At 41.5% G+C, this 24,825-nt stretch overlaps 1 protein-coding gene across 1 annotated transcript in view; it reads left to right on the top strand.

Moving 5' to 3' along the window:
• Positions 1–3,535: 3,535 nt before the first annotated feature.
• LOC118778896 (NACHT, LRR and PYD domains-containing protein 12-like) overlaps positions 3,536–24,825 on the top strand; it is a 42,357-nt gene continuing 21,067 nt past the window's right edge. The window contains exons 1-10 of the mRNA XM_036530680.1: positions 3,536–3,551; positions 3,711–3,731; positions 6,307–7,590; positions 7,630–8,065; positions 17,344–17,517; positions 18,759–18,932; positions 20,255–20,428; positions 21,569–21,742; positions 23,066–23,239; positions 24,384–24,557. Of these exons, the coding sequence (XP_036386573.1) occupies positions 3,728–3,731; positions 6,307–7,590; positions 7,630–8,065; positions 17,344–17,517; positions 18,759–18,932; positions 20,255–20,428; positions 21,569–21,742; positions 23,066–23,239; positions 24,384–24,557 (2,768 nt within the window). The 5' untranslated portion in view covers positions 3,536–3,551; positions 3,711–3,727. The remainder of the gene's footprint in view (positions 3,552–3,710; positions 3,732–6,306; positions 7,591–7,629; positions 8,066–17,343; positions 17,518–18,758; positions 18,933–20,254; positions 20,429–21,568; positions 21,743–23,065; positions 23,240–24,383; positions 24,558–24,825) is intronic.

Below are 24,825 nucleotides of genomic sequence, written 5' to 3'. Positions count from 1 at the left end.
TCCCACTCTGATCATTTCCATTTTATCCACTTTTTGATAGGAGTGACTGAACCTCACTTCAATTCACTGTAAACAGTAACAACTCTTCAAACACTAACATGCAAAACTCTGCCTTTTGCCTTTATTTCTCTTATTAAAGAAACACATTAATGTAAAATACTAATGAAGAAAATTAATGAACTACCAATGATTATCAGATTAGCAATATTAACAGATTCTCCACATTTGCGTTCACTCTGCTTCTCACAGATTAATGAACAATATTAATAAATGAACAGTATCAGTGAGTAAACATTATTAATGAATACCATATTAATGAGTGGTTCTCTCTGTTCCAGCTGAGATGTTCCCTCTTGCTCCCTGGATGGTGGCCTTAGCTGTGCTTTTTCCTCTGGCTGCTCTTGCTGTCATTGGATCTGTTATTTATTACCGCTTCAGAAAACTGCGCAGAGAACAGCGCAGAAAGGAAGGTAATTCATTTATTGATACATCTCTGCATCACAAAAGTGAAAGGGCTGTACTAACTCTTTCCATCACGGATGATATATCAAGTTATATCAACATACAACCCTCTGCAATACAGGAGGAGACAGCTCTAATCACTGATCTGCAGTCAGTAAAAGGGCTGTACTACCCCATAACTCTTTGCATTATAGAAGACAGCTGAAAACATTTATCTGTGGTCATACGTGCAGATCTATCCATATATTGACACTATGATGCTCTTTTCCAGCAGACATCCAGAAGATAAGAAATCATTTGATGCAAACCAATGATCTTAGTGTTTGCTAATACTTCTCATTTCCCTGGAAACTTTAATTCCATGATAAATCAACATTGCTTTCATGAAGACATTTTATAAATATTTTAATTATTATGTTCCCAGTGAGTTAATTCTGCTTTCTTTGATCTACAGATGAACTTGGCCAATTAATGCGTAAGTAGTGTGTTTGTGTGTGTGTGTGTGTGTGTGTGTGTGTGCGTGTGTTTGTGTGTTTGTGTCTGTCTGTGCATGCATGTGTCTTAAGCAAAACAGATTTGTACATCGAAAACATTATGAATGAATACCTATTGAAAAAAATTATACAGTGTGTATATATATATATATATATATATATATATACACACACATACACACACACACTCACTGAGCAATAATTTATTAGGAACACTATACTAATACTGTGTAGGGCCTCCCTTTGCTCTCAAAACAGCCTCAATTCTTCATGGCATGGATTCCTTAAGATGTTAGAAACATTCCTTTGACATTCTGGTCCATGTTGACATGATTGCATTACACAATTTCTGCAGATTTGTCAGCTGCACATTCATGCTGCGAATCTCCCATTCTACCACCCCCCAAAGAACTCATTGTCATGTTCATGAAACCAGTTTGAGATGATGTTTGCTTTGTGACATGGTGCATTATCATGCTGGAAGTAGCCATTAGAAGATAGGTAAATTGTGGCCATGAATGGATGCACATGGTCAGCAACAGTACTCAAATAGGCTGTGGCATTCAAGCGATGATTGATTGGTATTAACGGACCCAAAGTGTGCCAAGAATACATTCCCCACACCATTACACCACCGCCACCAGCCTGGACTGTTGACACAAGGCAGGTTGGGTCCATGAATTCATGCTGCTGGCACCAAATTCTGACCCTACCATCTGTGTGCCTCAGCAGGAATCAAGATTCATCAGACCAGGCTACGTTTTTCCAGTTTTCAACTGTCCAGTTTGGGTGAGCCTGTGCCCACCGCAGCCACAGCTTTCTGTTCTTGGCTGACAGAAGTGGAACCCGATGTGGTCTTCTGCTGTTGTAGCCCATCCGCCAACAAGGCGTTTCCGTCCGCAGAACTGCCGCTCACTGGATGTTTTTTCTCAGTAAACCATTCTGAGTAAACTCTAAAGACTGTTGTGCGTGAAAATCCCAGGAAATCAGCAGTTACAGAAATACTCAAACCAGCCCGTCTGGCACAAACAATCATGCCATGGTCGAAACCACTGAGATCGCATTTTTTCCCCATTCTGATGGTTGATGCGCACATTAACTGAAGCTCCTGACCCATATCTGCATGATTTTATGCATTGCACTGCTGCCACACGATTGGCTGAATAGAAAATTGCATGAATAAGTAGGTGTACAGGTGTTTCTACTAAAGTGCTCAGTGAGTGTATGTATATATGCACACACACACACACAGCGTATACAGTAGGTGGATGAATATATATTTTATTAGGGATGTGTGCTACAATAGCTGTCTCTATACACACAGGATCCACTCTGTCTCTCACTCTGAGCTACATTGGCTGTCTCTGTACAGACAGGATCAGGACTGGCCCAAGCATTTATGGGGCCCTAAGCAGAATTTGATTTGAGGGCCCCCCACCACCTTGGCGCTGCCAATGCTATTGACTGTTGTCAATGGTTGATCATTCGCACACCTACTGTAAATCTAACACACCTATTATCAATCACAAAAAAGAATAAAACATTTCAAGTTCTCTTGTGGGACATTTCAAGTGCTCCTGGGGGCCCTCTGGTGGCCACAGGGGCCCTAAGCAGGCGCTTAGTTCGCTTACGCATCGGGCCCGCCCTGGACAGGATCCACTGTGTCTCTCACTCTGAGTTACAGTAGCTGCCTCTACTCATTTCCCTGAAATGTTATTTTGCATGACATAAATTACTTACAGCAGCAGATATAGTGAATGGATTTTAATTGAAAGATGGCCATTTCAGTCACAGAAGTGTCTTAACTTAGCTGCTAACAATATTCATGTAAAGACACTGGAAAATTCAGAAAATACTCAGAAAAAAGAAAATCATCAGAACAGAAAGCATGTATGCGAACACTTCATTTCCATTTTAAATATATCATATTGGCCTTGCTAAAAGATATCATATAGGTCAAACAAAAACTTTGATATTGGCATAGTTCTCATTAATATGTGTAAAGATTTGACTCAACTCCTGGGGGTTTAGCAGGCACCATTATATGACCAGAGTATTTCCACCAAACTAAACCAAACAGCTCCTCATGGTTCACCCCTGCCTTAAAGTACATACTACAGGAGCTGTGTGTTTCTGCACTGCTGTGCATTGTCTCATTGCCATATTAATGAAGGAAGCAAATGTCCAGCAGAGTGGACTCATGTTTCACATGTATTTCCCTTGTCTGAGAGGTAGATGTAAGCACAGCATTTTCTCTGAAAAACAGCCAGCAACTGATTCACCATCTCTGTATTTTGTTCTGTGTATTTTGAGTTAAGTTAAAAGCAAAGCGAGATCTCTAATTCTGCTTACAATGTAAAAAATAGAAAGAAATCCCAAACTTTTCTCATTTATGTGATGTAAATTGATTCTGAAGTTTAAATAAAACAATACACTAAAGTGCATAACACTGAAGTAAGGATGTGAATATGTGCTGATTGAATAAAATATATTTTGAGGTTGGGGCTCATGTAAGAGGCTTTTTTCCAATTATTCTCTTTTAAATGAGTTAACTCTGTTTTCTCTCACATACAGAGCGGGTTTCCCAAAACCCAGGTGAGCAATGTATCTGTGTGCATGTGTGTAGCTCAGAGAACACCATATTCAGTAATATTTGAAATGTTTTAATAAAACCTGCTTTTTTTTTACAATTTCATCACTGCATTTCAGTCATTCTCTTCTCTGAGACTCAATTGTGTGTTCTTTCATTTGCAGATGAGCTCTCTCCACTAATGAGTAAGTAGTGTGTGTGGCTTAAAACATTTTTACATTCATCACTCTTCCATTAAATGTATGAATGTATAATTTATCAGAGATATGTGTAACTACTGTAGCTGTTGAATTTTCACTCTGAGCTACAGTAGCTGTCTCTATACAGACAGGATCCACTGTGTCTCTCTGAGAGACAGTAGCTGTTTCCACATAGAGATTGTCTAATGTATTGATTTGGTATAATGGCTTGGTTTTAATGGTTTAAATGTAAAGGTTTGGTTGCAATGGTTTAAAACACTCGCTAGCTTTACCTGCTAGCTGGTACCTCGTCTGGCCAACCTTTGGAACTTTGTCATGCAGAACTTCTAATATTGTTGACTCTGTATGGTTTTTCGCTTGTGTTGTATTGTACCTCACTTGTAAGTCGCTTTGGATAAAAGCGTCTGCCAAATGAATGAATGTAATGTAAATGTAACTGTCTCAGCTGTTTGATCAGAATAGCACTGGAATAGCAACAGATTTCTCTGTCTTTACAATACTAAACAATTACAAACACAAAATGCTCCAAGCATACCGTAGGATGCTACTGCACTACATTTGAGGTAATACTGGCAGTAGCTAAAATAAAACTAAGGCAGTGGCCTAAGGTCTTACTGATGATGTCAATATAGTAAAGCACATTCAGGCCTTTACATTAGGCGCTTATACAAGAAGGAGGAGATTCAAAACCATGTGATCCCACATGAATAATTTAACTGCAGTGAGGTTCTCCTCAACTCTGTTATTTAGAGAAAGCAGAGACTTAGTATACATAATAGGCAACAGGCCTGTAAGAGATGGGTGAGGGGGAGTATTAGGGAGTACCTAAGTCAAAAAGTGCCAGCAGCTTTGTGGGAGAGTGGGGTAGAGGGTATAGCACATTGCCCTATCAGAAATGGCACTTCTGCCTCCAAATACACACACACTATTACACACTGCCCAAAACCTTCACACCGAATACACACAGACTTATAAACCCTGACCCTTCCACACTCACTCCTGTGCTCTGGCTTTCTGGCTCAGTGTGAGCTTTAAACAGCTCCTTTGCTACAATGTACCTGCTCCAGTTAGCTGGCCACTTTGTCTCTGTTGAAAAAATACTCCCTCTGGGAGTCCATTCTAAAGTCACAAAATTGTGAAATACCTGCTGAGTCTTGTGTGGAAATGATATTATTAACTCGTACAGTGTGGAAATGACAGGGATATTATTAACTCGTACAGTGTAGAAATGACAGGGTTATTATTAATGCGTACAGTGTGGAAATGACAGGGTTATTATTAACTTCTGACTGGGTCACACTCGGGACTTCCAGACTCAACATGAATGATCTCCATTAAACTAAAATACACCATGACCATGGGTTTTAGAGAGTTGTTATACAATAGCCTGGTCTTCACTACAGACTCACTCACATTGGCCAGAGCCAGAATGCTTTTGAAATCACACACTATTTGTGTGATTGGACACCAAAAGATGAGTGTTTTATGACTATATTGGAGTAAAAGTGTTTACTATTCTTTTAGTGTTACTGTTTCTCTGTATTTGTTCACTATAAACAGGATTCACTTTGCACTGAATATCTTTATATGGAAGGATTCAGTAATTTGGTGTCATTTTGATGATTTTAATGTCAGACTTTGTGGGAGCCAAAGCACTTTAGACATGTGTGTGATAATTGTGTATCTAAGTGTTGTTGTTTATATTACGTATGAAGTTCATAGGGAACAGTAGCATTATCATAAACAGCGAAGAGTGTATAAGTTATTGTTACTACATAATATTCAGATAGACGACACAGGTAAAAGCTGTATCGTTAATGTATAATTGATAGGCTTAGGATGTCTTTCTTTATGATTGGATTTATGCTCGTAACATTTTTGAATACTGTAACGTTAATACATCTTGGCTTCGCACTTATACATTCATTGAGTCTGGCTTTAAGGTAGGAGTTGGGGGCTTTTTGGGGCTGCGGAGCAACACAGTTTTCTTACCGCAGTTGCGTGTCGTATTAGGAACAAATTAGCTTTAGATCTTCTCTTGTAAGAGAAGTTTTGTTTCGACATATTCCGTTACATGTATAGTTTGGAATAAACACTTTTATTTTACCTTTTTTACTCTGAGTCTTGAGGAAGTTTTTCCTTCGACGAACGCATACACACGAGTTAAGAGTTGCTTCTTCTATCTCAGAAACATCCATCAGCCTCCATAGACATATTTTTGCAAGCATTTCTACTGAATTATAGAACATAAGTTTTTAATGCGTATGAGTAACTTTTTTTGTAGCTGAAAGGGAATTTTGTGTTAATGTAACACACTGTGGTGAGAAATGCAGTTATTATTGACAGGTTGTCACTGAATTATCCAAGTTTATTGAATCATTTTCTGTAGTAATGAATTTCTACCCATAATTGCTTATTTTCCTTTCAAGTTTCCAACACTCAGAATATGACTGAATCATAAATGAACAAAAGTCATATTTTTTCTTGAGATTGATTCCTGGATTACCAAGATTATAATCATATTTTGTATAACACTATTTCTCATATTTTCTGTCCTCAGATGAATCCATTATGAGAGTCCAACAGAAACTGAAAAATGACATGAAGAAGAAGTTTGAATGCATATCTGAAGATCTAGCAAATCGGGGCCACCCAGCCCTCCTCAATGAGATGGATACAGAGCTCTACATCACAGAGGGGGGAAGTGGGGGGTTGGCATCCCAGAGACAAACCACACAGGAGACTGCAGTCCTCTGCAAGGACATCTTTAAACCTTTACCTGGCCAAAGCAAAGCTATTAGAACTGTGCTGACAAATGGGATCTCCGGCATTGGAAAAACTGTCTCTGTGCAGAAGTTCATTCTCAACTGGGCAGAAGGAAAAGCCAATCAGGACATTAGTTTTATCTTCCCTCTTCCTATTCGAAATCTGAATTTGAAAAAGGGGAGAAAATTCAGTCTGATGCAACTTCTCCAGCACTACTTTCCAGAACTGAAAGAGATTCAAAGTGTTGAACGTGATGAAGTCAAAGTTTTGTTCATCTTTGATGGTCTGGATGAGTGTCGCCTTCCTCTAGATTTCCAGAACAGTGAGATCTTGGGTGATGTAACAAAATCAACATCAGTGGATGTCTTGCTGGTAAACCTCATTAAGGGAAATTTGCTTCCGTCTGCTCTCCTCTGGGTCACCTCCCAACCAGCGGCAGCCAGTCAGATCCCTCCTGTGTCTGTCCACCGGGTGACAGAGTTACGAGGATTTAATGACTCACAGAAGGAGGAGTACTTCAGGAAGAGAATCAGTGATCAGAACCTGGCCAGCAGCATTATCTCACACATGAAGTCATCCAGGAGTCTCTACGTCATGTGTCACATTCCAGTCTTCTGCTGGATTTCTGCTACTGTGCTGGAGAAACTGATGGGTGGAGCTGACAATGGAGAAATCCCCAAAACTGTGACTGGAATGTACACACACTTCCTGCTCATTCTGACCAATGTGAAGAATCTGAAGTATCATGACACCAATGAGTCAAATCCAAAGGAGATGTCAATATCAGACTCAGAAATCATCCTTAAACTGGCACGGATGGCTTTTCTGCAGCTGGAAAAGGGAAATCTGATATTCTATAAAACAGACCTGAGAGAATGTGGCATTGATGTCAGCAAAGCATCAGCCTACTCTGGCGTGTGCACAGAAATCTTTAAAGAGGAGTCTGGGTTGCATCAGGAGAAAGTCTACTGCTTTGTGCATCTGAGTATTCAGGAGTATCTGGCTGCCTTGTTTGTGTTTCATTCATGTGTAAATGAGAAGAGAAATGTACTCAGATCTGTCAAATCAAAACCTCAAGGTGACAGAATGCAGCTGTCTGAGTTACACATAGGTGCAGTGGATCAGGCATTACAGAGCAAGAACGGACATCTAGACCTTTTCCTCCGATTCCTTCTTGGCCTCTCATTGGACTCCAATCAGAGCCTTCTGCAAGGCCTTCTGACACAGACAGGAAGCAGATCACAGAGCATCGAGGAAACAGTTAAGCACATTAAGGAGAAGATCAGAGAGGAATCTTCAGTAGAGAGGAGCATCAATCTGTTCCACTGTCTGACTGAACTGAATGACAACTCTCTGGTGGAGAAAATCCAGATTTCCCTGAAATCAGGAAAACTTTCTGATAAAAAGATGGAACCACGCCAATGTTCAGCTCTGGCCTTTGTGTTGCTGATGTCACAGGAGGTCCTGGATGTGTTTGACTTGAAGACATACAAAACATCAGCAGCAGGCCATCGGAGACTGTTACCAGTAGTCAAGAACTGCAGGAAGGCCATGTAAGTATTGTTATGGTATTAATAATGCATGTGACTGACACAATAGCTACATAATCCCTAGTGTGTACTCATCAGAATCAGAGCTTTCCAGGGCAGAATAAAATGGTGAGATCAAAACTCAGACTAACCCCCTCAAAAGGCCTAAAGAGGTTTATTATTCAAATTTCCCCTCTCTTTTCTCCATTGAAATCATATGAAACAAAACTCATACTTCATTGGGTTCAGGGTAATGTTGCCACCAGAGTGCTGTGTCAGTAAAAACACAGGAGTCAGGCATCCAGTTCAGTAGTTAAATGAGGGCTCTCACAAGTAATACTCCCGGTACACACTGTCTGCACTGAGGTGAGATGATGGGGGTCAGTATCTGATAGCTGGATATGAAGGACTGGGTTTGTGTGAGTGAACCGTATTGGCACAGGCAATCTCAAAAAACAATGGCATCAAGAAACTCTACTGCTACAGCTCTTCACCCCTCAGTAACTGCTAAGATACTAAGGTGGGGGAGGTCACTCCAACTTTTAGCATGTCCAAATTAAAAATCACAGGCTGGCACTCTGAATGAATGTTTGGACAGAATATTCATTCTCAGGGCTATGAACATCTTAACTGTGTGTATGTAGATGCTCTGAATGCAGCCAGGTCAGCATACTCCTCTAATCTAAATAGGAATGGTAGTGGGAATCCCAGAATCCTTTTCTCTTCTATAGGTAAGTTCCTGAAATCCACACATCCCCCATCCTGATTCCAGCTTTACTGATGAGTGAAACAAGCTCTTTTCACAGCATAAAATACAGCTCAGTACTACTTTTCATCTGTCATTATCAGGGGTGTGAATATAACTGGAGGGCACTGCACATCTTGGGGTCCAGCTAAACTATGAGGGACAGTAGCTGTATCATTCAGTTCGCTGTGCATGAAGGACTGTTGTCACAGCGCTCCATCTGTGACATCGTAGCAATCAACAGAAAAACTGTGGGACGTTTCGGACATTTCAGGCATTCCCTGTTGGCCTGCTTTCATCTGGGAGACATTCAAAAAGACCTCAAATTCCGATGAAGACGTTGCAACAGGATGTCCAACCTAGATGGAACAGTACATTTTATATTCTACAAAGTCTCCTAGAAGAGAAACGAACATTAACATATCATGGGTCTTGCTGTCTGTATCTGTCTTGCACTTCCTAGATGATCTGTCTTTACTCTTCAGCACTAGATGTAGGCCAAGATGTTAATATTTGGCAAATGCCAGGTAACACTGTTATTAGAAGTGCTGCTACTATGTGGTCAAACAATTAGGACAATATTTAATTTATCGCTACTATTTTCTCCCTTAATGACACAAAACAATTTATGTTTGATTTCGATGTGTTTTATTAGGCTAAACAGGCAAATAAAATTTCATAATTTTTAATTGAAGTACTTGTATCGATACTTCAGCTTGCACTGTTAATGAAATACTCAGTATTGGTATCGGCTTTTATACACTGGTATCGGTGCGGCTCTATTAGGGATTATTGTTAGGCGCGGACGGTATTTGCGGCGACAGAGGGATTGCAATGGAGAAATCTTACTGCCCGCTCAGGAGCGTCACTTCACACCAGGCGCTGCGCAGATCTACTGGCCTGTATGTGGTAAGGATAGGCTGGTAGTGGACACGTTCAGACAGTAGTCTATACATGTTTTGCTTAGTAGCGCTCCATCCAGTATGGAGAATGAACATAAAACGATCTTAACTGACAGTGCATTCTGTTTTACTTTGACGACGATAGGATTCTTGTTCGGATTGTTAGGATTTTTCTGATATTGCATCATTTCATTTGTGGGATTATGATTCCACCATATTTCAACATCCATCTACATTACTGGATAAGACTGGGTATTGTCAGTTAAGGGAGAAAAAGCAAGAATATACTCTGGAAACCACAGTAAGCGGGTTCATTTGGAACAAAAAGCTTTTCTTGAATGAACGCTTTCGTAAAGGTCAGTTGACTTTCCTTACAGATAGGCTATGTGAAATAAAATGCAATAACAGTCTATAAACAAATAAAAGATGTACTGTCAAACTGAATAGAGACCAATATATTGTTGAACATCGTTGTGTTTTAGTGTTCAGATTATTAATAATGCTGTATATATTAAAAAGACCATTACACCACTTGTATTTGACAGACATTATAACGGCGGAATTGAAGTGTATTTGTGGTGCTAGCGCCAAATGACTGTCAGCTGCCTCCTTCACCTTTACCACGGAGAGCTGTTTCGCCTCAGAAAATACTTTTGCTCTGTCAATCTACAAGTGATGTGTGTGTTAGTGGACTACATTAGCTACTAACGGACTCTTTAAAAATTCAAACTATGGGGGCGAGGGGTAAAATGTTTTCCAGCTGCTCTGAGAAACTGACTAATTTATTAAATTATAGCACAGTTTAGTATAAGTAGGCTACCACTCAAGTGTGAGTAAAATATTATCCTTGCTTTAGTGAGTGTGTTTATAATCTGCTAAAATCCATCGAAATGTCGTCAGCTCGAACGAAAACCTATACAGGGAGAAATGCGCGCAGCAAAATCCCGGTCTTTTCGGAGGATGCTAATGTTACGCCTGTGATGGACGCTAGCGCTACTATTAATGCTGGGGGGTCAGACCCCCCCAATCCCACCCGTAATTCAAACCCTGCCTGCAATGGAGGGCTGACACTCATGACAGCTCCATCGGAGAATTATCGGACCGCAGCGACCGCCTGACTGAAGTAGAGCCCATTATAACCTCGCTGAAAACTCAGCGGGCTCTCTCGGATGCTCAGTGTGAAGATCTCCAGGGAAGGTCGAGGAGGAGCAACATTCGCCTTGTGGGAGCAGGCTATAGCGGTGTACCAGTGTGGAGGGCTCCCAGCCACCCGACTGATTTTGTTGCCCAGCTATGTCAGGACCTAGGCCTACTGCAACTTGACGAAAGACCGTTACTAGACTGAGCACATCACTCCCTCTGCGACAAGCCCAAATCCTGCGTCTCAGTTACAAGGGTAAGAAGCTCTCCATCAGCTGCCATCGTTGGGAAGTTGGCTGATTATGGGACCATGAAGCGCCTTCTCCGCTCCTGTCCGGGAGCCACGTTTGGACTTCTTTACCCTGCATTACTGAGTATTACCCTGCCCAGCGGAGCCACGCACGAGTTTGAGGACCCTGCCACTGCAGTGGACTTTATAAACAAAAATATTAAAACGACAGGACCTTAAGGTAATGATAAGTAGTCGGAGTAGTTTCTGGCATGAATAGCTTTCTACCTTATTCCACGAATAGCCAGCTGGCTAGCTAGCGCAGGTTAGTTCTGATTGGCGAATGTTAGCCGCTAACATCTTAACTACACGGACCGCTTTGACGTAATCTTATTTGATACATAATTTAGATCAGTCCGTAATATTCCTCTGTTGTGATAAAGACAGCATAACGTAATTTTTGGTTGATATCGTTGTATATATTTATACTGTGTTCACTTCTCATGTGTTTTGTGCCACTCAGTCTCTCACGCAGCATTTAGTTGGAAGGGTTAATAGCAGTGTTGGGTCTCTCGTTTGGGGAGACTCTTCTGCCAGGGCTGGTGGGTGTTACCTGTTATCTGTTTTTGTATGTGTTTTATATGTGCTTTACTTTGCTTTGTCTATTCACATCACTCAGGTACTATTGCCAAGTGTCTCCATCTATACATACTTAATAGCCTACACCAGATGTGGTACAACATGGGATAACCCACAAGCTGGGTGGAACGGAGCTAAAATTTGTCAGCTGGAATTGTAAATGTCAGGGCTCAGGCAAGGACTCAAGCGCGGACACAAGCTTCAGGTTCCAAAAGGCTTTATTAAGGACGTCAGGTGAAATCGCAAAACCAGAACAGGCAGTGTCGGTAACAGGCAGGCAGTCCGTGGGCAAAACCAGGGTCGAAAACAGGAACAGGCAGAGTCAGGAACCAGGCAGGCAGGCAGGCAATCAGGCAAACAGAGCAAGGCAGCAAGCATGAACAAGGTCGAGGTACAGGCAGAAACACGGCGGGAACGAAACAGGCACAAAACACTGCAACGATCTGGCAAACAGGACAGAGACAAGCAGGGAAGCTATAGGGCAAGGCTGACGAGGTGATGGGAAGCAGGTGCGCAGGCAGGCAGGTGGTGATGATCGCGGTAATCAGGTGGGCGGAGACAGGGCGCAGAGCGGGGCAGGACTGGAACACAAGGAAAAACAAAAGCACATGGACACAATGACAGATGGGGAGAACATGAACACAACAGCTAGGGGGCCGGAGTACTGACAGTAAAGGCCTGAACGAGCCAGTCAAATGCAGCAAAGTGTATTTAGGGGCCCATATAGGGGCCCATATTGTTTATCTCCAAGAGACTCATCTTAAAGCCTGTGATCGCTTTAAACTGAGGAAGAGATAGATTAGTAGTCATTCTACATTTCAGGGCTAATCTAGGAGAGCCGTGACTCTTTAACATAGGTCAGTTCCTTTCGTATACTCTAATGTCATAGCTGATCCTAATGGGAGGTTTGTCATTGTCACAGGAAAGATCTTTAATACCCCTGTCCTCCTTGCCAGTGTTTATGCTTCCAATGGGGATCATGATCATTTCTTTAGACAGTTGTTCTCCACAATACCTGATATGTCCTCACATTTTTTTATTCTGGGAGGTGATTTTAATTGTTGGCTTAATTCTAAACTGGACCGCTCCTCCACCAGAAAGAGTATGCCTTTCAAGTTTGCCAAGGTAATTCCGTCTTTTATGGAAGAGTTTGCTGTCTCAGATTGCTGGTGTTTTTTTCAGCCATTGTGGAAAAGAATATTCCTTTTCTCCATGTCCATCACACTTTTACATGTATTAATTATTTCCTGATAGGTAACAGGTTACTCCCATCTGTGCAGTCATGTTCATATTGTAATATCTGACCATGTAGCAGGTGAACAGGATGTCTGCCTTGAGAGGCCTGATGGCACACGTGCATCATGGCATTGCATGCTGTTGAATGAGGACTTTGTGAAGTTTGTGGCCGGTCAAATTGACCTTTTATCTCTAGCCGACAGTGACCGGGAGCTCACAGCCACAGAAGCACAGCCTGTCTCTGTGATTCGACAGCCTGACAGCCTGCAGAGAGAAGGAGACGAAAGCTCTTCACTCTCCCAGCTCTGGACAAACTGCAAGGATCAGACACATCAGCAGTACAGTGTTCCTCACCCCAGTCTCTGCAGTTTACAGTGTGGGTCCTCCAGTCCAGCAGAGAGCGCTCTCACTCCTGAATCCTGCAGATCATTATCCCTGAGCTCCAGATCTCTCAGCTCTGAGTGGGATGAACGCAGGACTGAGGCCAAATCATCACAGCAGCCGGAAGTGAGATTACTCTCTCTGAAACTGTGGAGAGAAGACAAGATCTCCGCTCATTATATAAATACATGCACACTAGATCTATCCTAATTATTCTTGCTCAATATTTTAATCAGTTTTGCATTTCCTGAGGATTTTGAGAGAATGACATCCCATCTAGAACTTATCAACAATGAATGATCCCTCACTGACAGTGGGCTCCCGAGTGGCTCAGTCAGTAAAAGCATTCGTTCCGAGTGTAGACTGAATGCTACGGCCCGGGTTTGATCCCGGTCGTGTCGCTAGCCGACAGTGACGGGGAGCTCACAGGCGGAACACAGTGGCTTCGTTCCGCCGGGGATAGGGGTGGTTACGTCGGCAGTGGCTTCGGTCCCATTAGCAACAGCGACCCCTGCTGGTCGATCGGGCGCCTGTGGTCCATGTGCCAAAGCTGCATATGAAATGTCTTCCTCCGACTCATCCCTGTGCTAGCTTAGTGGACCGCAGTGCGAAAAGAAGCAGCGGCTGACATCACGTGTCTCGGAGGAGGGTACGTGCTTGTCCACGCTCTCCCGGATTGGCAGTGGGGGTTGTGCAATGGGACTTAACATCGATGTCAAATTGGGCATTCCAAAAATTCGGAGAATTAGCCATTCCAAATTGGGGAGAAAATGGAAAAATGAAGAAAAAAAATTGCCCTTTTATATCAATTAATAAAATTCCAGAATTTTCTGCATCTGTTCTTTGGGTGGCTCTGACAGCATACATGAGGGGAGAAATTATTTCATACATTGACTATGAGAAAAAATGATGAAAAAAAGCTCTCTGAGATAAGACAGTGAGTGATTCAGCTTGATAACATCTCTGCTACCTCCCCACCCTCAGATGTACGTAAAGAATGCCTGTCTTTACAAGCAGAGTTTGATATTCTCTCAACAGGTCATGTAGAGAACTTTATACTGAGATCCAGATACACATATTATTAAGATAGTGACAAGGCAGGTAGGCAGCTATCTCACCAGCTACGACAGGAATCATCCTCTCATCATATTCCCTAGATTCAATCTCCATCATGGTTAATAACAGATCACAAGTCAATTAACAACCACTTTAAAGAATATTATCTCTCCTTGTATGCATGTGAGCTGGCTGCTAGGATTCATAAGAAATAGACATTCCTTCTTTAATGTTAAATGTCTATTTAATGTTATATACAGTTTCAACAAGAATGGGTGTGGAGCAGAGAGTCTCACTTTATGCGGATGACCTCCTCCTGTATGCATCAAATTTCTCTGGATCTGTACCTGCGCCTTTAATATTTTGAAAGCATTCGGTCTCATTTGTGGTTACAGTCTAAATCCGAGCAAAAGCGAGCGCTTCTTAAACACTGCGGCCAAGGAATATCCTTTTCTTACCTTTCCATTTAGGATTGCACAGTGCAGATTCACAGTTCTTACCTGTGTCACGCCCTCCCTGAGCAGGGATATTGCAAGCCTGTCAGCCTTGGCGGTCTACCTTCCTACAGATACGCCAGGCAATGTCGTTGTCTTAAGGGGTTATCGCTCTATCCCCGAAACCTCTCAGGGCGGCGTGCAGCTAGTACACATTCGGCTTGCTTAAATACAACAGAAAGAAATATAAGATTGACATTACCTACAGTTTCGGACACGGACGCCAAAGCTTCGCCCTTTCCGTGGCCAGCCCGCACCAGTCGCCCCGCGACGGACAGCCCGGCCTTGGTGTAGCGAAGAGAGAGTAGCGTTCGCTGGCTTTCTTGCGTTTGCGTTGTTCAGTTTTAATATCTAAAAGGTCCCAGTTCACTTCTGTTGCGCTATGCTTGTTAGCGTTCTTCGGTTGGTCGCCTTCCCAGGACTTAACACATAGAAAAGGAAATCGCGCAACAACGTTGCGGTAGAGTGGTCGGTCATAAATTGCAGTAGGGTATTCAGTTTTCCCGCGGGAGGCCAGCTTCAGCAGTCCACATTGGTCCACAGTGGCAGCCACACCAGTGCATGCGCAACCCCACCGGAAATAACCTCATTCCACGTATCGCCCCGGGTGATAGGGTCAAACCACTCATTAATTAAGCAACGCCAACCCTCTTTTCATATTGTACCAAGCAAGCCAAAGTGTTTTAGGGACCCACTAATACTAACAATGAAATTTACTCAAATAAATCTGACAAAACGGGTATCAATAATAATAACAGGCTCATCTGGGGACTAATAAGATCTCCTGGCACTCTTGAGGGTCATTTTAGATCTCACAGGAAATGGCCTGTCCGTAACACCTGTTCCAGTGTATATCCATTTTCCTCCGCCAGAATATTTTCCACAGAACTGATAGCCCTGTTTCAGAGTTCATTTGAAATAAAAAGGTTGTTTCTTACAAGACCTAAACCTCTTGGAGGTATGGCTCTACTAAACGTTCAATTTTATTATTAGGCAGCCAATCTCAGGGCCAAGCAATGTACGCTACATTTGATATATTTGACTCTCCACCTATGTGGCTTGCCATGGAGGCGTCTTCATGCTTTTCTACATCACTTTAAGCCCTCCTACACTCCTCTATCAACTGCCCTTCCTCCCCTATACAAAAATGTCATTGTTGAAACATCATCGAGAATCCGGAGACAGTTCAGACACCAATTCAGATTACGAGCATTTCCTACCACTGTCCCTCTAGCCGCAAATCCTGCTTTCCCACCCTCACTGACGGATAGAGCATTCTCCTTCTGGCCAACATTTGACATTACAATGTTTAAGGATGTAGATATAGACAACATCTTTCAGTCCTTTCAACACCTCTCAGATAAATTCTCACTGCCTAAACTGGAAAAAATTAGATACACATTGAGGGGGTCCTCTAACAAATTTTACAAGATTTGGAAGCCTTTCTTTGCGTATGCAGAAAAACTGCACCACCCTGATTAAAGTCATAATTCTTAATTCCTATTTACATCAGGGGTGTGGCAATGGTGTGATTTGCATCTGGCCCATAATCTTATTAAGTTGTAGAGGGAATGGTGATGGATGACCAAGCTGTTTGCATCCTTTTTGTGTCTGTGGAATATTTTCTTTAATTTGTTTACTTTTGTTCCCTTTTTTTGGTATAATGGTGTATTGTATGTCTGTTTGTGGTATTGTAGTGTATTGTTGATCTGCTGTCTCCCCTGTTCTCCCTACCTCTACATGGACATTTGTGAATAGGCTGAGGAAAAATTCAGTGTTATTTCAGAGTGCTTTTATGATTGCAGCTGACCTTTTTGTATGAAAAAGATGTATACATAAACTGAGGGGAAAAAATTAAACTGTTCAGTTTTTAACATGTAAGATTATTTAATAATGAAAAAGTAGTTTGTAACCACTTCTCCTTTTATGCTTGTTTACATATTGCATAATTGTAAATTCAATATTGTGTGCAGAATAATAATTAATCACAGGGTAAAGGCCTAACCTTCGATTTGATAGTCAGAGTTTTTTATTGAATGGTGCAACGCAGCTCAGATTAAAATGAAACTTGGATCAAATAATCACATATTAGCTGTAAATACACCCTTAACTGTCTCTTTCATATTCTAAATGTAAAAAGTAACAGTGAATGTAGCAAAGCTGTAATCCTTGTAGTAGACATAGAGGTAGGGGTAAGATACAAAGCCAGAACATGATTTATTCTGGAAGTAAACTAGTGAGACAGGCATGGCCTCTATAAAACACTCACAGTGACCACAGGTGGCGCTGCAGAGATCTGTTTGTAGGGTGTTATTTCATTTCATAGTGGGAAGGAAAAAAGTGGATCAGAACTAACGCTGTACAGCTATCAGACTTTAGCCCTTATTATAATCACTGTCAGTTTATCACTGAACAGCATCAGTATTACATTTCAGATTTTACATATTTCCTATTAAATGTCTCTGAACTCTTCTCTGCAGACTGGACAGCTGTAACCTGACAGAGACGTCATGTGACACTGTGGCCTCCGCTCTCCAGTCAGTCCCTTCACACCTGATAGAGTTAGACCTGAGCTACAATGAGCTGGGAGATTCAGGAGTAAAGCGGCTCTGTGCTGGACTGAAGAGTCCAAACTGTAAACTACAGAGACTGAGGTGAGTAGTGCTGTGTGATACATCTATGGCTGCCCCCTGAAAGTCGACGATTCGGATCATCTGTCAGTCGACTGAGCTTCTTCAGGTTCAAGATTCTTCATTGTTTATATGGAAATAAAAATGAACAAATAGTCAAATCTTCATGTTGAACAGCCAAATCCGATTCTACTGACAAAATTCTGAGTTGGGTACAGCCCTGAATAGATCACATTTAGTGAATAGAGTTCAGTGATTATGGCTCTATACAGAGTTACAGTGAAATGTTAAAAAGCTCCTTCTCTGTCAGTTTACTCCCCTCTCCTCCAGCCTTCCTTCTTTTTCCACCTGAATCCCATCCCTCTGATCTTACTTATCTATCACAGTGAAGCAGGAGAACATCCCTTTCAGATGAGGTTTAGGGTTGCCAGGTAACTGGCTTTTGACCTTAATATTCAGTTCTCTTGGAATATGTAGTTTCTGACTGAAGGTACCACTTAGGAACACGTCACCAAAGCCGAGATTTCATGAAGTGTTCACAGCTTAGTGTCTGGTTAGGGACAGAGCCTTAGCCAATGAGAGCGTATGGGCCAGATTAGAGCACAGCCTGAGACTATGAAAAATGAGTTTCTGAGCTCCATCCTCCCTACTGATTTCATCCATATGAAATGATGCCGACTGCCTGCACCAGCAGAGACCACTGAAGTGAACGAGAATATGTAGTGATTTCCATTTCCGTGGTGACCCAGACATTTTGTCTAAATGTGAAAGTTCTGCCAAATGATCATTAGCCAGGACTTTAGTACAGAGCAACAGAACAGTACAGTCTCTTATTGGTGTTTCAGTTTCAACAGTCAGTAAAGGTATTTGGGGAGATGGAGGATCTATTATAGATGTTTATAATAACCATTATAAATAATGAAGCAATGGGGAAAGTGGCAAAGCTGTAATCCTTGTAGCAGACATAGAGGTAGGGGTAAGATACAAAGCCAGATCATGATTTATTCTGTAAATGAACTAGTGAGGCAGGAGTGGCCTCTATCAGACACTCACAGTGACCACAGGTGGCGCTGCAGAGATCTTTGTGTACGGATGATATTTCCTTTTATAGTGGGACGGAAACAATTGGGTCAGAACTAACGCTGTACAGCTGTCAGACTTTAGTCCTCATTATAATCACTCTCAATTTATCACTGAACAACATCAGTATTACATTTCAGATTTTACATATTTCCTATTAAATGTCTCTGAACTCTTCTCTGCAGACTGGACAGCTGTAACCTGACAGAGAGGTCATGTGACACTGTGCCCTCTGCTCTCCAGTCAGTCCCCTCACACCTGATAGAGTTAGACCTGAGCTACAATAAGCTGGGAGATTCAGGAGTGAAGCAACTCTGTGCTGGACTGAAGAGTGCAAACTGTAAACTACAGAGACTGAGGTGAGTAGTGCTGTGTGATACATCACTTTTAGCGAATAGAGCTCAGTGATTATGGCTCTCTAGGGGATAATGCCTACGATGTTAGTCTTCCTCACAGGGGGCACCAGTTATGTAGGGACAATGCCTACAATTAGAGGGGGTACCTGTTACATGTAAGGAATATCCTTACATGAGGAACCAATTATGTTGGTGATAATTAAATTAAACACATTTAGGCGCTATGCAGAATATGGCATCTACCATAGTGGTTAAAATAAAATACCAGTTTCAAATTTGTTTCGTATATAAGTCTCATAAAATATACTAAACTATTCATTTGGAACTTCAATTAATAATTAAATTAATATTCATAATCAATATTACTACATCAGTAGTTAATCTTAGTCAAATCACAATGTTATCTATTTAGCTAACTAAACAAAAAACACTGATGATTTAACTAAGTGTTGAAGGCATTTAGAATTCTGATCAGCAGAGGTTGGTGATATTCATTCCACATGTAACATTACAACACACAACCTTGGAAAAAGAATGCATTTATTGAGATATAACATTAAAATAGTAAGGCACGAATCAATACATTTATGTAGAATAAATGAAGCCTGTGTATGTATTTACACTTATATGTGGATTTGAGTGAATGTTTTGCGGTAGTGTGTGTGTGTGTCATTGGGTGTGTGTTCCTTTGTTCTGAGTCGTGCGTGTGCTGCACATGTACTTGTGCTGCGTGTGCTCGCTGAACACACGTGTTCAAAGAGAACAGAGGAACATGCGTGTGGCGGTGAGTTTGAGTTGCCTGTGTGCATGTGTGAGCGAACATAACGTCTGTCTGGTACAGGATATGTTCGGACGATTGATAACTGCGGGGTTATTCTGTGCGGTCTCTTATTGGTGTTTCACATTTAACAGTTAGTACAGGTTTTTGGGGAAATGAAATATTCATAAAAATGTTTATAATACTACCCATTTTAAATAACAAAGCAATGGTGAATCTGGCAAAGCTGTAATCTTTTTAGTAAACATAGAGGTAGGGGGGGAGATAGAAACCCAGAGCATGATTTTTTCTGGAATTGAAATAGTGACGTAGGCATGGCCTCTATCAGACACTCACAGTGACCACAGGTGGTGCTGCAGAGATCTTTGTGTAGGGTGATATTTCCTTTTATAGTGGGACGGAAACAATTGGGTCAGAACTAACGCTGTACAGCTATCAGACTTTAGTCCTTATTATAATCACTCTCAATTTATCACTGAACAGCATCAGTATTACATTTCAGATTTTACATATTTCCTATTAAATGTCTCTGAACTCTTCTCTGCAGACTGGACAGCTGTAACCTGACAGAGACGTCATGTGACACTGTGGCCGCCGCTCTCCAGTCAGTCCCCTCACACCTGATAGAGTTAGACCTGAGCTACAATAAGCTGGGAGATTCAGGAGTGAAGCGGCTCTGTGCTGGCCTGAAGAGTCCAAACTGTAAACTACAGAGACTGAGGTGAGTAGTGCTGTGTGGTACATCACTTTTAGTGAATAGAGTTGAGTGATTATGGCTCTACACAGAGTTACAGTGAAATGTTAAAAAGCTCCTTCTCTGTCAGTTTACTCCCTGCTCCCCCAGCCTTCCTTCTTTGTCCACCTGAATCCCATCCCTCTGTTCTTAATTATCTATCACAGCAAAGCAGGATAACATCCCTTTCAGATGAGGTTTAGGGTTGCCAAGTGACTGGCTTTTGACCTTCATATTCAGTTCTGTTGGAATCTGTAGTTTCTGACTGAAGGTACCAAGCAGACGGCAGAAGTGTGGTCAGAACGATTGACCTGCTGTTTTAGTCATACTAGTTTTTACAGTAAAATGTTGAGGTAAGTCCCACATTGCAGTCTTGATTCATCTCCATTATTCACTCCCTGCTATGAAATCTGTACTGTAATCCATACTATTTCCCCACTCTCTTTCACACATTGACCTCCCACCTGTTTGGCAAACCTGCCATCCCAATCATGCAGGACAGTAGCAGTCAGCTCTGTGTTCACTCTGAATAGGATCTTCATCAGACGTGCAGCAAACTGTCTGGTCTCCTGACAGTAGAGTGATTCCTGTTTTGGAACTGAAAGGATATGAATAGTATCTGCTTCCTGTTACAATTTGAGCAAGCCTGTTTGGTGTGCTGCAGTTTGTGCTCAAACAACACCATGATCTGTGCAAGTACAAACTCAAATAAAACTGTCTCTCAAAATAATTTTATTTTTAATTTTGACAGCCACAAACATGCCAAACAGAAGATCAATATGAAAATGATCCATGATTGCAAATGCTGGTGGTGATAGATAAAGTATCACTGATCAATACGTACAATACAAACCCAGATCATGATTTGTTCTGGAAGTGAAGTAGTGAGGCAGGCGTGGCCTCTATCAGACACTCACAGTGACCACAGGTGGCGCTGCAGAGATCTGTTTGTAGGGTGTTATTTCATTTCATAGTGGGAAGGAAATAATTGTGTCAGGACTAAAGCTGTACAGCTATCAGACTTTAGCCCTTATTATAATCACTCTCAATTTATCACTGAACAGCATCAGTAGTTTATTTCAGATTTTACATGTTTCCTATTAAATGTCTCTGAACTCTTCTCTGCAGACTGGACAGCTGTAACCTGACAGAGACGTCATGTGACACTGTGGCCTCCGCTCTCCTGTCAGTCCCCTCACACCTAATAGAGTTAGACCTGAGCTACAATAAGCTGGGAGATTCAGGAGTGAAGCGGCTCTGTGCTGGACTGAAGAGTCCAAACTGTAAACTACAGAGACTGAGGTGAGTAGTGCTGTGTGATACATCACTTTTAGCAAATAGAGCTCAGTGATTATGGCTCTCTAGGGGATAATGTCTACGATGTTAGTCTTCCTCACACGGGGCACCAGTTATGTAGGGACAATGCCTACAATTAGAGGGGGTACCTGTTACATGTAAGGAATATCCTTACATGAGGTACCAATTATGTTGGTGATAATTAAATTAAACACATTGAGGCGCTATACAGAATATGGCGTCTACCATAGTGGTTAAAATAAAATATCAGTTTCAAATTTGTTTCGTATATAAGTCTCATAAAATATACTAAACTATTAATTTGGAACTTCAATTAATAATTAAATTAATAATCATAATCAATATTACTACATCAGTAGTTAATCTTAATCGAATCACAATGTCATCTATTTAGCTAACTAAACAAATAACACTGATGATTTAACTAAGAGGTGAAGGCATTTAGAATTCTGATCAGCAGAGGTAGGCGATATTCATTCCACATGTAACATTACAACACACAACCATGGAAAAATAATGCATTTATTGAGATATAACATCAAAATAGTAAGGCACAAATCAACACATTTATCTAGAATAAATGAAGCCTGTATATGTATTTACACTTATATGTGGATTTGAGTGAATGTCTTGTGCTCGTGTGTGTGAGCGTGTCATAGGGTGTGTGTTCCTTTGTTCTGAGTCGTGCGTGTGCTGCACATGTACTTGTGCTGCGTGTGCTCACTGAACACACGTGTTCAAAGAGAACAAAGGAACATGAGTGTGGCAGCGAGTTTGAGTTGCCTGTGTGCATGTGTGAGTGAACATAACGTCTGTCTGGTACAGGATATGCTCGGACGATTGATAACTGCGGGGTTATTCTGTGCGGTCTCTTATTGGTGTTTCAGATTTAACAGTTAGTAAAGGTTTTTGGGGAAATTAAATATTCATAAAAATGTTTGTAATACTACTCATTTTAAATAATAAAGCAATGGTGAATCTGGCAAAGCTGTAATCTTTTTAGTAAACATAGAGTTAGGGGGGGGATAGAAAGCCAGAACATGATTTATTCTGGAATTGAAATAGTGACGTAGGCATGGCCTCTATCAGACACTCACAGTGACCACAGGTGGTGCTGCAGGGATCTTTGTGTAGGGTGATATTTCCTTTTATAGTGGGACGGAAACAATTGGGTCCGAGCTAATGCTGTACAGCTATCAGACTTTAGTCCTTATTATAATCACTCTCAATTTATCACTGAACAACATCAGTATTACATTTCAGATTTTACATATTTCCTATTGAATGTCTCTGAACTCTTCTCTGTAGACTGGACTGCTGTAACCTGACAGAGACGTCATGTGACACTGTGGCCTCCGCTCTCCAGTCAGTCCCCTCACACCTGATAGAGTTAGACCTGAGCTACAATAAGCTGGGAGATTCAGGAGTGGAGCGGCTCTGTGCTGGACTGAAGAGTCCAAACTGTAAACTACAGAGACTGAGGTGAGTAGTGCTGTGTGATACATCACTTTTAGTGAATAGAGTTCAGTGATTATGGCTCTATACAGAGTTACAGTGAAATGTTAAAAAGCTCCTTCTCTGTCAGTTTACTCCCCTCTCCCCCAGCCTTCCTTCTTTGTCCACCTGAATCCCATCCCTCTGATCTTAATTATCTATCACAGCAAAGCAGGATAATATCCCTTTCAGATGAGGTTTAGAGTTGCCAAGTGACTGGCTTTTGACCTTCATATTCAGTTTCTTTGGAATCGGTAGTTTCTGACTGAAGGTACCAAGCAGACGGCAGATGTGTGGTCAGAACGATTGACCTGCTGTTTTAGTCATACTAGTTCTTACAGTAAAATGTTGAGGTAAGTCCCACTTTGCAGTCTTGATTCATCTCCATTATTCACTACCTGCTATGAAGTCTATACTGTAATCCATACTATTTCCCCACTCTCTTTCACACATTGACCTCCCACCTGTTTGGCAAACCTGCCATCCCAATCATGCAGGACAGTAGCAGTCAGCTCTGTGTTCACTCTGAATAGGATCTTCATCAGACGTGCAGCAAACTGTCTGGTCTCCTGACAGTAGAGTGATTCCTGTTTTGGAACTGAAAGGATATGAATAGTATCTGCTTCCTGTTACAATTTGAGCAAGCCTGTTTGGTGTGCTGCAGTTTGTGCTCAAACAACACCATGATCTGTGCAAGTACAAACTCAAATAAAACTGTCTCTCAAAATAATTTTATTTTTAATTTTGACAGCCACAAACATGCCAAACAGAAGATCAATATGAAAATGATCCATGATTGCAAATGCTGGTGGTGATAGATAAAGTATCACTGATCAATACGTACAATACAAACCCAGATCATGATTTATTCTGGAAGTGAAGTAGTGAGGCAGGCGTGGCCTCTATCAGACACTCACAGTGACCACAGGTGGCGCTGCAGATATCTGTTTGTAGGGTGTTATTTCATTTCATAGTGGGAAGGAAATAATTGTGTCAGAACTAAAACTGTACAGCTATCAGACTTTAGCCCTTATTATAATCACTGTCAGTTTATTCAGTTTTGAACAGCATCAGTAGTTTATTTCAGATTTTACATGTTTCCTATTAAATGTCTCTGAACTCTTCTCTGCAGACTGGACAGCTGTAACCTGACAGACACATCATGTGTCACTGTGGCCTCCGCTCTCCAGTCAGTCCCCTCACACCTGATAGAGTTAGACCTGAGCTACAATAAGCTGGGAGATTCAGGAGTGGAGCGGCTCTGTGCTGGACTGAAGAGTCCAAACTGTAAACTACAGAGACTGAGGTGAGTAGTGCTGTGTGATACATCACTTTTAGTGAATAGAGTTCAGTGATTATGGCTCCATACAGAGAGTTACAGTGAAATGTTAAAAAGCTCCTTCTCTGTCAGTTTACTCCCCTCTCCCCCAGCCTTCCTTCTTTTTCCACCTGAATCCCATCCCTCTGTTCTTACTTATCTATCCTGTCACCTGTCATACTGCAGCTATTGACAAATAATTAGCTCCCTGTTCGTAGAAAAACAACCACCGTAATACTAAAAATGCCAACGAAAC

This window comes from Megalops cyprinoides, chromosome 6 (assembly GCF_013368585.1).
Source record: "Megalops cyprinoides isolate fMegCyp1 chromosome 6, fMegCyp1.pri, whole genome shotgun sequence".
Taxonomy (NCBI): Eukaryota; Metazoa; Chordata; class Actinopteri; order Elopiformes; family Megalopidae; genus Megalops; species Megalops cyprinoides.
Note: the sequence above shows the minus strand (reverse complement) of the source record. Positions and strands in the feature narration are given on the sequence as shown.